At 39.2% G+C, this 14,682-nt stretch overlaps 1 protein-coding gene across 8 annotated transcripts in view; it reads left to right on the top strand.

Moving 5' to 3' along the window:
* LOC118206911 (guanine nucleotide exchange factor VAV2-like) overlaps window positions 1-14,682 on the top strand; it is a 164,759-nt gene that overhangs the window by 30,738 nt on the left and 119,339 nt on the right. For 7 of the 8 annotated variants that reach the window (XM_035380072.1, XM_035380070.1, XM_035380074.1 and 4 more), the window contains exon 2: window positions 13,042-13,158. The exons of the other annotated variant lie outside the window; for it this stretch is intronic. In XM_035380072.1, coding sequence (XP_035235963.1) covers window positions 13,042-13,158 — 117 coding nt within the window. The remainder of the gene's footprint in view (window positions 1-13,041; window positions 13,159-14,682) is intronic. 8 annotated transcript variants of the gene reach the window in all.

Below are 14,682 nucleotides of genomic sequence, written 5' to 3'. Positions count from 1 at the left end.
AAACAGTTGGATGACCCTTCGCTCAAAGTCCATAAAATTTCATCTGACCAAAGCTCAGACAACTTCATAATTAGCAAACGGGCTACCGTTAGCTAACGTTTACATACCTCGACATCAGGGGTTAAATTGGGATTTGGGAGGTGGGTGGACCCTGAGATCCAGTGGGAGGTGGGTGAAAAAAGGTACAAACCAATGAATCAGCTCAAAATAGTTGTATCTTTAATTTATTGTGCACATAATTGTAATTAAGGAAAACAATGTTTGAAAAAGAATGTGTACTGTTGATGCAAGCTTTTACATAAAATATTTCAAGTTACTGAGTGTCATTAATGCTAAGAATTTTTTTACCCACGAAAATAATCGGTCATCCCCCTCTTTTGTCCTCCCTTTCTTCCACCTTTATCTCTCTTTCTTAAACTGTCGAATTGAAACAAAATGAAACCAGCGGTGACTGGTGAGCTGAAAATTGGTGATGCGCAAAACTTTCCTTTAAACTAATCATTGATCTCAAACTGTTTTAATTCATTTTCAGTGATTAACAAGCATGCAAACGATCTGACTAAGCAATTGGAAAGGGACACCGCTTCTTCGCATTGTGTTAGGGAGATTAAATGATAAATGCGATTTAGAAAAATCAGTTTTAATCACTAAGCAGTGGCAGAATCTTCCCGATTTTTCTTGATTATCAATGCAATTAATCCACAAAATAGGCTACTCAATAGCAATACTATCATATACAGCCAGCTCTCCCCAAATAGGCATTTTTTAGCGAGTAGCCTAGGCCTTATAGCCTACATCTATTTTCATTTGCAGTACGAAATTGTGCACATTTTTAATCAACATTATTTGTGGATACATGCACTTCTTTCTCCGCCCTCAAATTCATGGCAAATATCTGCAATGCGTAGATTGTAAATTGAAGTGCAGGTTTTGTTTTTGCTGGTTATTCTGAAAACTAACACGGTAGATGACTGGTGTATCTTGTTTGTTAAGTGTAGACTACTTGGTGATTAAAATGGATTTTTAACGGATAAATTGAATTTATGATTTAATCCCCCTAACATGGTATGAAGACGCTGTGTGTTAGGCTACATGCCACTTGATTAGTCCGATCGTTGGCACGCTTGATAATAAAGGAAAAATAGGAGTAAACATTTAAAACAGTATGAATCTTTTTGAATTTCACAAATCTCAAACATGGACTTGAGATATGGCCAAGGTGGCGAAGAATCGTCCTTATCTTCTGCCGCCGCCAAGTTCAAATTGAACTGTTCAATCACTGGTGCAACAAGCAAGCATTTTGAACTTGACTGAGTGTGGTAGGAGTAGACTACTGTGATGGTTTTTCTCCTGTGAGGAACACAGCGTGTGGCCAATCGCATTTTAGAAAAGAAAAAAAAGATTCAACAAGATTCGACTTCAAAGCTGCTTGGACCCCTAATAATAATAATAATAATCCTAACAGATACAATAGGGTTCCACCAGCTTCGCTGCTTGGACCCCTAATAATCCTAACAGATAAAATAGGGTTCCACCAGCTTCGCTGCTTGGACCCCTAATTAAAGCCGCAAGCGGCGTTGGGAGGGGTCCAAGCATTGGCACCATCGCGCCCCCTATGGAGCGATTTTAATATGGCTTTGTCCTCATGATCATATATCTTCACCCAACATATCTACTGAATATCATGATAAGCAATGGATTGGAAAATGTGTCTGACGTAGTAAAATATTGATGACTTATAGCCAAATTTGTGCTAAGACATGCTGTCTGATGACATAGTTGCGTCACCACAGATGTGTCCTGGCCGCTTCCCATAAAGGCCTTTACTATGTCGTAACACTTAGATGGCATGTCGTAACACTTAGATGGCCCGGCGTGAATGTACAGCTGCAGTGTTTCTGCGCCGCAACTAAAAAAGGCGTCACACTAGTGTTGTCACGATACCAAAATTTTGACTTTGATATTGATACCAGGTTTGGTATCAGGATACTCAATACTGAAATGGTACTTGAAACTTAAACGATGCTGATTCGATACTCGGTACCTAACAATACAGAAACCTAATGTCCAAAAGGGTTGACCTCATTTTCGAATTCACGGTTTATTAAAAACCTGGTTTATTAACAACCTTTAAGTTGAAGCCTGTTCAACATATAAATAAGCATAGGACTATAGTGTTACAACAGCAAACCATAAAAAACTATATTAAATATATTTCAAAAATCAAACAATTGTAAAGTAAATTCTTTAAACAGGTCTTTCACTTTTAAATATATCTAAAAACAGCATATTTCAATAACAATACAGCATCTTCCTATAATAAAATATTTACAAATTAGAACAGCTATTGCTACTGAAGTGAACTGAGTCTAAGCTTGCGCTGTATCAACCACGAAGGATGTACAAGCGCAAGTCACCTCACTTGCCAACCTTAGTTGCTACTGCCATCTAGCGAAGATTCTGACAAATTACACTTTTCATCCTCTCAATCAGTAATGCGGGAGACACATTTCCCTGGCTTTTACATTTGACACAAAACTAACGAACGTCGGAAAATTCTAATAGCGAACCGTTTCTTTTTTTTTTTTTTTTTTTTTAAGTACCGAGAAAGTGCTGAAGTTTCGGTATACCGTGCAACAGTACGTCAGACACATATTCCAATCCATTGCTCAGCTTAGCAGAGAATGCACATTTCAGAGCGCCTCAGAGACAGATAGAATAATAACACATAAATACACATTTCAAATAATAGATAGGACATTGAGAAAAAACGAAACAAAAGACAAAATATCAACTTGCAATCTGCGTGCTGCGCGCAAAGTAGCCTACCGTTTTATTTATTTAGACATTTTGGTTTTGGTTTTAGAAAAATTTTGGTTACGCTGACCTATAAAACGCTATTCCAAAAGCAAAATCAGACACGTTATACATTGTTAGAAAGCTTATACTCTCACCTACTGAATAAATGAATTGTCAATCATGCTAAATTGCACAAAAAAGGGCAACAACGCCGTAAGCAACAGGTGTGGTATTACGCACAGCTATTATTGAAGATAGCCGACTCAGGCGTCACAAATGCGCGTAGCCTATATTTCACAAACGGATTGTCCAAGACAATATATGACCACTCATTCGCAAAAGGGACATCTCTACGAGTAAAACCGATGGTAAGATTGTATATTTATTAAATGCTTAGTCCCAGATATTGACTGTAGAATGACATGGTATAATTTTTAAAAAAATTGTCTCGTTTATTTCGTTATTCAGTGAGCAGCGTTTTCACTGCTGTAGCCTATTGGCATATTTTAGGGCTAATGTCGGGTTTATTTTGTTGCTACGGAATATTACATTACATCACATTACAGGCATTTGGCAGACGCTATTATCCAGAGTGACGTACAACAAAGTGTATAATCATAATCAGGAACAAGTGTGTCGAAAACCCTAGAGAGAAGGACGCTGTAGGTTAAACTGATTAACACAAACAAAAACAGCAACAACGCAGTCTATGCAAAAATACAAGCAATAGTTAAGACGAGTGCATTAACTAAGTCACCTACGAAACAGCTAACTAATTACAACTCTAAGCTTACAGTCAATTTCGAGATTAAATTGAGAATACGATTTCTCTCAGCATAATGACGGATTTAAAGACTAAACGAACTCACCCGATATTGTCTTCAAATGGACCCATGCCAAAGAAAAGTAATGATTCATCCTCTCAAAGCTTTTACTAACAAACTTTTAGTAGCAAAAAATATCAACTCGCCATCCATGCTACCTGCTTCCTACGCTCGGAGTACCGTATTATTTATTTAGACATTGGCAGAGTACAGCATAAATTGCGTCTTTTGTTTATATTCAATATTAGAAATTGCAGCGAGAAACTGCAGCTGTAGACACAAGATAATGTGTTATGTTATGGCAGCAACGGAACGAAGCGGACTGCATATGTATTGCCATCATTGTTTTATTATACCAGTGTGTTTTCGCGCGTTTGCACAGAAACTCAAAACCTACCAATAAAATGGTTTAGCTATTTCTCACCATAATGACAGATTTAAAGACTTAACGAACTCACCCGATACTGTCTTCAAATGGATCCATGCCAAAGAAAAGTAATTGTTCATCCTCTCAAAAAGCTTTTACTAACAAACCTTTAATAGCCTAGCATGCACTCTGGATGGCACTGTCTTCCATTGCTTCCCTGACGTTCAGACCCTCCCCTCACTGATAAAAACTTACTTACTTCACCATGGATGTCGCTTGCCGTAAAGAAGTTTACTAGATGTTGTAACACATAGAGCTCCAGCTCTTCCGTACCCCAACTAATAAAAAAGTCTAAATGGCGGGCAAACAATATGGCGGACATAGGTGGTCCCAATGGCAAAGTTGTAGAGCACGTTCAGCTGCATAGGTCGATAAAGTTTTGTGTTGATCTAACTTATGGTGTGGGAGTTATGGCCTTGTACGCAGGACCCTTTGTTATAGCGCCATCATCTGGCCGACATAGGTGATCCTAACAAATACAATAGGGTTCCACCAGCTTCGCTGGCCTTGCTATTGTTATTAAAGCATTAAAGTCATGGTTTTACAATGACATCAAAAATAATCCAGTTGAACAACAGGTAATTTGCTTTTTAAAGTGGTAATTAACAAACAATGACCGACATGTTATATAGCCATAATAGGCTTTTGTAACGCTGAGGTAAAGAGTCAAATCAACTTTCGAACATCAAAATAAATTATAAATCAAAACATAGTTACTCATTCTTACTCTGAACTACAAAGTATGAACTACATGAACCCCACCATCACTCCTACCTGAGGGACACTGAAGTCAATTATAAACTGAAAAAATGCTTTCATAATAAATAAAACAAAAAGTTACTAAGCTTCATTATGAACTATTATATGTAAAGAACCCCTAAAGAAATTGTCTCAGTAGTGGGGGGTGGGACGCAATTGCAGACCGAGGGGATCTAAAAGTTAACCCCAAGGGGTAACCACAAAAATCGCCAAGCGATTGAAAGGGACAGGGGAAACACCAAATAATAAAGAGCTCTAAATAATCGCTCCCTCTGCTCACTGAATCTTCTGTCAGTGGACTCAGAAAACCACGGCCCCAGCGTACTGTAGCTACCTAGAAAGTATAAACCCAATAGGAAGACAGAGTGGAGTAACCTACTATAGAAAGTGACACTTGCAGCCAGGTGGGTCGGAAAAGGTAAACTAAAGAGACGAGGGCACAATTTCTAAGAGTGAATCAGCTCAGAGAAGAAACTAAATGGTGGCCAAATCTCTCTTACACCCCTACACACCCAGAGCATGACACAGGCCGATGCTCTCCCTACATCTAACGATGAGTCTGCGCTGAACCCCGGAAACCAGGGGCTAGATATAGGACTGCCACACCTGACCCTCATCAGGGACAATTAACTCAAGGAGCCAAAGCATGTGAAGTGCCACCACCTCACAATAGGACTCACACACCTGACCCTCATCAGGGACAATTAACCCAAGAAACCAGTGAGTAAGAGATGCCACCACCTCACAGAAATAAAAACTACAGAATGTAAGGGTAAAATGTTTTGTTGTTTTTTGTTTATTAATAATTTTTCTTCTCTCATTGTTGAAGCCCCACTTCACCTGTATGTTTAATTTGTATAAGTTGGGATAAATCAAAGAAAAAATGTAAAAGCTTCCCTGGGTGGAATACATCGTCAACTATTATGCCTTACTCAAACTGCACCAAATTGTATTTTGTAAAGACAAGCTCTTGCACATGAGCTAGGAGTAGTCTGTAATGAGAGACAATACTCAGATATTGTATTGCCACGTGAGCCAGTGCTGGGTGTGTCATTAGTCACCAAACAGTGTCTATAATGTTTTAACTCTGAAAAGGCCGCGTTGTTTTATATGTACTACCCCTGCGCTGATGGCCAGCGGCGTCAATTTCTGCACCAGCAAGATATCCGTTTTCTGTTATTTTGTCGAGATGCACTTTTAGCATTTTTAAGGTTTATAAGCCATTTTGATAGGCATATCTACAGGTAGGAGTCCTGTTTTGCTAAGCTAGATCAGTGACCTTACGTGAGAATTGGAAGTAGTAGAACCGGAACACTTGAAAGTGGGGAATAGGAGCAGACACATATGTCCCAGCAATCTTTGCATATGAGAAAATAACAATAGTACGAGAGAAATGAGGAGAAATGATGAAATTGAGTAGTTGAAGCAATATGTTTTTAGCAGAATGGGCATGTAGGTGAAGTTTGACATGATCACAGACTATAGTGCAAAGTAAATGAAATGACCATGAGCAAGATGAGTTTCCTTATTGAACGGTACACTGTAAAAAATAAAGTGTAAAAAAATGGCAATTTTCTGGCAGCAGGGGCGCCAGAAAAATACTGTGAAATAACGGAAAATAACTAACTCGTAAAATTACAGTAATTTTCCATAATTAAAATACAGTTTGTAGCTTTAATTTTACATGAGATCTTCTGTATTTTTTTGGCTTTTTAATGTTTAACAAAGGCTATTTACACCTGTAAAAACAATGAAATCACCTATAAATATGGTCGAACACTGCTACAATACAAATAATCAGGCTTAAAATTGCAGAAGAGTGCTGTTATTAGTTGGGTTTTATTATATAATTTTATGTAAAAAAAATCTTGTAATTTAATCAATATTTAATGTAATAAATTGATATACCACCCATAAAGCATTTGATTTACCTTTTTAAAAATGTAAAAATATTGTTGTAAAAATGGTAATCAGGTGTATAATTACAACAATATACTGTTAATTTTAAATCATATCAAGTATAATATGAGTTTTTACATGTAACTTCACATTAAAATCTTGTATATTTAATATATCTTCGATGTTACAAAATTATACCCACCTATAGAAACAATGGATTTACCTTTAAAAAAAGGTCCAATCACCGTTATTAACCAATTAGCGCAAAGCCCCTGGTGGTCGGGACGCTGGCGTGCTGAGATTACGGAACTCAGACATTCAGTCCTACTGCAACCAAAGTATGAGTTAAAAACAGAAACGCGTTGTGTTAGTTTCATTAGTAGACGATACACCACAACTCAACGTTTCCGCTGGTTAGGTTTTGCCATGGCGTGGCGCGGCGCCACGACAAAATCGTTGCCGCCACACCATAATAATTTTCACATATTTATTTTTAAAAAAAAGCCTAGGCCGCCCGCGCGCTCCGTGCTTGATCCTTTCTGAGGTGGTCGGAAGGTTGCAATGTCTGTCAAAGCGTGACTTTTTTTTCTTCAGCGACCGAAAGACAACAAAAAGGTAGGTAGCGACCCTTCAAATATTACAAAAATACCATAGTGTTAACCAGTGTTTGAATTGGACCAAAATACATGCCGGTACCTACTCCTCAAAATACATACTGTTTAAAATAAATTCATGTTGGTAGTCAGAAGAAGAGTCGGTACTCATATACAAGTCCCGACAGCTCCTGCCCATCTCAAGCACTGGCGTTAACTATCATTCGGTGATGACAACTGGCGGATCCTAACTTTGTTCGGGCAAGTGGAATGCCTCATGCAGTTGTCTGATCGGACAAGTGAAAAAATAAATGTGATAAACATGTTTATTTTCAGATAACGTTACAAGGTTTTTATTGGAGCCGAAGCAGAACCTGTTCCAGTTGAGCTACGTACGTGCCTACCCTCTTTTTTATCTAGAGCTGCTGTTATAATGGTAAAATACTTCTGATTAAAATGGTGACCTAGAGAAACCCATCGGATGTCACAGCCGCAAATTGTTGGCAAATCGCCAAAACAGCGTGAATTTTTTTTTTAGGGCATTTAAAAGGTTTGAGTGATTCAACTACTTCCATTTCCATACTACAACATGGTGATTTTTTTCCATGAAAACGAAAGGGAAAGTGTTTATTTTTAAGGTTTTGTGAATGTAGTGAGCTAGCAAAACTGAGAGTTAGGCTACAGTTGCTACAGCTGACAAAGAGGGCTGCATTCTAATAACGATTAATGATTATACCGAGAGGAGCAGTATCACAAGCTGCTACAGTGTCCAGAAATTAATACAGATAACACTAGCTAATACAAAATACATGAATCAAGCATCTAAGTTATTTAGTAAATTTTTGTATCCTGCTTCTCAGTAGAATTAGATTGTAACAGAACAGAATCTTTAAAGCCATTTTTCTCACTTTTTCCTCTTTTTTTGCATGGACAATGCATGTAAACTCTGTCATTGAGTGTGAGGGAGACAGATGGGGCTTTGAATGTGGACCCAGCTCAAATTATATTGTTAAATAAAAAGATAAAACATTCTAAGTACTGTTTTGTCATGGTAATTGAGTTAATTTAGCAGAATATGTAACTTTTCTTGAGTATCAATTTTGGTTATATCGTCCTCTATTCTTGAAGATAGAACTTCTAGATGGACAATGTGCTTTTTTCATTGTTCTCACCCCACCATAACTCAAAATACAGGCCTATTTTGCTTCAGTATTTACAAACAATACAAGGGTTAACAAACCTTTTATGGTTTTAAAGTACATCTAAAACTACTTTTTAGCTCTTGCAAACTGCTATTCCTTGTATCAAGAGCTCGTCAGAGCTAAAAGATAGATTTAGATATTTAAGAAGTCTCGAGGTTATGTTTTCATAGTCTCTCATAGTCTTTTCACCTTTGATACACCCCCCCCCCCTTCGGACACCCACCACCACACCAAGAGATCAATTCCGCAGGAAACACTGACAACTGTAGGAGTTTCGCAGCGCCACCATTGACGCTTTGGTCGTTCATTTAACATGCACCCCTCCCTGCAATCTAATCTACAACTACACCCCCCACCCATGACATAATGGACAATATTGTGTTACGAACGCGACTCTGAAGGACCCAAGTGGAGAACTCGAACACAGAGAGATCAGGGGAATCAAATAGATTTATTTAGAGGGTTGCACAGTGATGACAAGGGCTTGGCGAGAACGAAGCAGGAGCCGGGGAAGTGGAGCCTAGGCGCAGGGAATTAACTGGGTCCGCAACTGGTCCGGACCGGACGGGGGAAGATGAATCACGGCAGGGAGCTGGCGAAGAGACGAGCCAGACGGGGAGCTGTCACTGGACTGGCAGGACGAGGACGGGACTTGGCTGGACTGGACTGGACTGGACCGGACTGGACTGGGCTGGGCAGGGATGGACAGGGCTGGACTGGCCGGCGAAGGGCGAGCTGGATCCGGCAGCTAAAACAGGAGAAGGGACAGACAGGACAAAGACAGGACCCGGAACAACCACGAAGACTGGACTACGAACAGGACAGGTGAGAGACATGGAAGACGAAAGGGACAGGACCGACTGGCAGAGTAGGGGAGAAGCAGGTGAATGCGCGGATCTGTAGCAACGAGAAAACGCAAGTTTAAACAACAAAATAGAAAAACCCGACGTAACGCATCAGATGAGCTGAAACAACGATCTGGTGAAGATCTGTGGATGAGCCGAGAATAAATGCTGGCGAGACAGCGTGCGGAATGCGAAGAGCGCAGGTGAGTCAGATCAGCCTTGATCTGAGAGCTGAGGCGAGAGTCCGCCTACGCTGCAACAAAGAACAAAGATCGTACGAATGAGACAAGATAAGCGAGGCTAACAGAAAACATGAGAAACACAAGGAATATGACATATTGTCTATCTTGGCATTCATAAAAATATTATTTCACCACTAAAAAATCGTATTCCGTCATAGCCGCAAGATAAACCCGACAATAGCCCTAAGATATGCCAATACATCAGTGAAAACGCTGCTTACTGAACAACGAAATACATAAGAAAAAGTTTTGAAAAATGATACCATGTCAATTCTACAGTCAATATCTGGGACTAAATATTGAATAAATATACAACCTTACCATTGGTTTACGTGCAGAGATGTCCGTTTTGAGACTGAGCGGTCATATGTTGTCTTGGACAATCCGTTTGTGAAATATTTGCACATTTGTCATGCCTGGGTACCTTCCAAAATAGCTGTGCTTAATACCACAGGTGTTGTTTACGGCATTGTCGCCCTTTTTATTACAGCCTGGCTTGATTTACAATTCATTTATTCAGTAGGTAAGAGTATAAGCTTTCTAACAATGTATAACATGTCTAATTTTGCTTTTGGAATAGCGTTTTTTAGGTCAGCGTAACAGAAAATGTTCTTATCACCGCATTCACTTACTCATTCACTCTGTGGTAGCAGTAAAAGCAGCTGCACCTAACGAAACGTGGTCAACGATTTTTCGTAATTTCTTGGAAAATACTATTATTATTGAGGACTTCTGGGCATAGCTAAGCCATATGTTTGCTGATAGACTTATCTGACATCGTTTTCTGGAGCAAAACAGAAGCAGATAGAACTGTATCATTTTGGTTGGTTTTCAAATTGCGTAAGCTGGGTTTGTCTACGACGTTTGTAAATTTCGAAAAGCGCATAGCGACATATTACGAGTGCGTCCAACATCTTGGGCGATTTGGTTTGCCTGGACCACGCCAAGGAATAGACCTAGTCTGTTTTTGTTTTTTGTCTTGAACTCGCCAAGGTCTTTGCAATCTTCTTCTTCTTTTAATTTCCAGCAGACTAGGCACAGGTAGTGCATTGCTGCCTCCCGCCGGTTAAAAACAACAACGCATTTGGTCTTTGCAAATGGAAATGATGTATGTATTTATTTGCATATTGAGCGGGGAAGAGAGATCCGATCACAAGTGGTCACTCGAGATACATGTGGAGACGCATTCTGATGCCAGGTGTGAACTGACATCCGTCTCGATTGAATCTAGACACAATCTGGATATGTCTGGATACAAAGTACAGGTCTGAACAGGGCCAAAGTTGTAGTTGTTCTTTCACATAAAGATGTCAGAGACATCTCTGCTTAGGAAGTGAGAAAGATGATGACACCTCCAGAACAAAGGAAATGTCCATTGAAATGTCCAAAGCTGCAATCCTCTCACCCTACTTTTATTAATGGGGAGCCAATACAATATGTTACAGATTACAAGTACCTTGGCATTGTGTTCGACCATAAGCTTAAATGGGACCTGTGGACTGACCTCATGAGCACTAAGACACAACAAAGAATGTACTTTTTGAAGAAATTGCTATCTTTTAATGTCCACAAATAAAATGCTCCAAATGTTTTACTCTGCTTTTATTGAAAGTGTTTTAACCTTCTGCATCATCTGCTGGTATGGCAAAGGATGTCCAGCTGGTCTGGGCAGGAGTGGCCCTGTCCTAACTATTGTTTTTTTCTTTTTTTACACCTAATTTATTGCAAGGTGTTGTAGGGAAAAACACCCCTACGAATTGTAGATCAGTAAGGACAAATTATTAAAACATATCAGTTTTAATAATCCTCACAAAGTATAATCAGTCTCATAATTAATCAGTCTCATAAAATTAATCAAATCACGATTATGAATTTCAATACTAAATATTAAAATAATAACCAATGATATAACTTGCGTTCTTTTAGGTGGTAGGCTCAATGATTTATCCGAATAATAAACAAACCAATGGTTTAATAAAATAGAATTTATTAACAAACAATCAATCAAACTAAAATCATTAAAGGCTAAATAGAAAGTGAAAAAAAAACGGAACTAGACTGTTTTGCATGTGTCTAGTCATGTGTGTGTTCTCCAGCACATGTGGGGCAGGGAACAAAAGCTCCTCTGTTGGAGCGAACTTATGAATCAGCCTTTAGCATGTGCTGCTTAAAGCTGGCCTGGAATTCAGGGGAATGGTGTGGATAAAGGCTACCGAAGTTAGCTACGTCTAGCTAATTTCAGCGTACCTTTTAATTCTAAATATACAACACCATGTGTTGAATGAGTACGTTAGTGCATGAGATCGCATGCACAGATCTCGGTTAAAAGGACGGCGGATTGTAAGCTAATGTTAGTAATAGAGTATATACGTTAGCTATGCGGGCTAGGCGGCTGTAGCTAATTAAGAGACGCAATATAATCTGAACACAAACATTACATACAATCCATGACAATTCCATAAAAACAAAGAACAGACAGAAGTTTCCTAAGCTAGTTGATGCCTGGATGTTTGTCCGTCTTACTGGGAAGTACAGATAACTGTGTGGTGCTGGCTTGTCCAAGGGAGCTGACCTCAGCACCCGCTGTGAATCTTTCCCACTGTCAGTAGAAAAGCCGGTCTTCGTTCAGGTTCTTTTTCGTCCTGGAGCTGGAAGTTACTTTGCTTGCGGCCCAGTCCTTACAGTGTGAAGTATGTGTATGTGTAATATCTATCTATCTATCTATCGTAATAGACGGGGGTGAAGGGTGAGGTCACTCCACACGGTCCCTTAACGTGGATGTCTCTGGGGAACCCTCTTCTGCAACAGGGTCCTGGATTTAAAGATACCAGCAATGACACATTTACCTTTTTTGTTGTGGGCTCAGGGGACAAAAGTGTCAACGCTGCCATGCTATCCTTCGATAAAAACAAAAGGTTCATGTAGTATTGATGGTTTGTGAATACTGAGGTAAAATGGTCTGAGGATGTGGTTGGCTTTTCATGGCCAGTGATTCTGAGAAGCAGTTTGAATTTTTAACTCCACTGGTAAACCCTAATCTCCCTGCAGTAGTGTTTTTTCCATGTGTACTCAGGACACAATTTTCTGCATGTGTGTGTGTCACATACATTTGTGTGTATCTGTTTGTACGTGTGTGTATGTGTACATGTGGTGGTGTGAAAATGACCCATCCGGTTCTGAGGCATTATCAGAATGGCAGACTGATTTAGGGTATGGTGTTTGAAACAGATCTTTCATGAATTCTCTGGAAACATTGCCAAGCCTGCAGCAAATCACATACTGCTGCCTGCTGTTGAATTTGTCTCACGTTTGCCAAGTCTCACATGTGTCGGGTTCTGTCTAGTGTGGCCAGACCTTCCAGTCTTAACTGACTCAGTGTGTATCCCTGGTTTGACAGCAGTCTGATATAAGTTTTCATTTATGTTTTACTTCCTGTCATTTTCTCTTTCAGTTTCTGTGTCTAAAAAACATACGGACATTTCTGAAGGTCTGTCACGACAAACTGGGCCTACGGAACAGCGAGCTGTTTGATCCTTTTGACCTGTTTGACGTGCGGGATTTTGGGAAGGTGAGTAATGGTAGAAGCGCATATTTTGGGTATTTTGGTGAAAAGAGAGGGAAGGTGTGATTTATCCACTGTGCAGAGAGAGATGGGGGTGAGGTTTGTACATTGGACAGGGTGGGTGGCTACAAAATGTGAACAGAGAGGGTTGATTCTGCTCACTGTTGTCAGGTAGTAGTGAAGAAAGTGGTCACATGATATTTGACATTTGGCCTGAGAACTAACAGATAGCAGATCTAATAAGTAATCTTGATCTGCAGGGTGAATTAAGTGGTATAATTCCACTAGTCTCTGTAGCCTTTACTGGTTGATATTCTGTGTTAATACAGTTGATGCATTCTTATGCCATAAAGGGCTACTCCACATAACCATAATCATATGTTTTGAAGGACTCAGAATCAGTTTAAAGGCCAGAATGAGACTGAAAAGTGTACATTTCTCACTTTTAATGTCAGAAGGATGGTTTCACTAAGCTGCTGGAAACAAATCGACAGCATACTTAAATGCTGTTGACCTTCTAAAGCCATTAATTTTCACAGGGAATAGCTGTGGCCTTTGCAATGTTGTTCCAACAGTGAGTGTTGTAGTTTGTAGCAGTGGAAGGGTGGGCCATGAATGCTTGGGGGGTGGGGCAGGCCGACTGATCAGCAGGGCAAGCTGAGGGGTCATGACCTCAGATGGATTCTCAAGAATATTATTTTTCTCCATTTTAAATTAAACAGTGGAGATTGATGTCTAACCTAATACATTTATTAGAGAGAGGGAGTGAGAGAGGCATGGAGAGAGAGTCATTTTTGCTGTTAGGGAAATTAAATAGAGGGTGGTTCCTTAGACTGGATGCGCTCAGGGGAAGAGGTATTAATGCGAATCTTAGTGAATCAATCACATAGATTCTTGCTTGTCAGGCTCTAAATTGTGTTCACTGTTTTCTACTGGTGCTGAGCTGTCTTTTCATTGGTATTTCATTAAGGGAAAATATTGCTTTGTAATAAATTTAATGAAATATATCACAAATTGTATCTCTTAACTTGTCAGGTGAAAAAAGGCAAGTGTATTGCTCTTTTTTCATTCTTTTTTTTTCATTCATTTTTGTGTTCCACAGAAGTAGTGTGTCCAGAAGATAAGTGACATAATGCGGTATTGTATATTTCTCTGCAGTCATGCTAGGGGGTTACCTTTGTCCATTTGAAGTAAAGAAGAGAATTGGGTCTTCTTTTTCAGTATTTGTTAAATAGACCCCCCCCCCCCCCCCCATACAATGAAAAACACAGCATGCTAGCAGATTGCATTTACAAAGTAATAAATAACAAATAAGATATTGAGAATATTAAGAAATAAATAAAATAGAAGTCATTCAGAAATGACACAGTGATAAACATCAATACAAAATAAGAAGAAGGTAATGAAACAAATTCTTTAGCAAACATATTTAGGAGAAGATATATGGATATACAAGATATATAGGGAAGATGGCCTATATTAATTGGTTTTTTAAAAATGGAATCTCAAAAATTTAATCAATTATCTGAG

This window comes from Anguilla anguilla, chromosome 10 (assembly GCF_013347855.1).
Source record: "Anguilla anguilla isolate fAngAng1 chromosome 10, fAngAng1.pri, whole genome shotgun sequence".
Lineage (NCBI taxonomy): Eukaryota > Metazoa > Chordata > Actinopteri > Anguilliformes > Anguillidae > Anguilla > Anguilla anguilla.
This window is presented reverse-complemented; position numbering and strand designations above follow the sequence as displayed.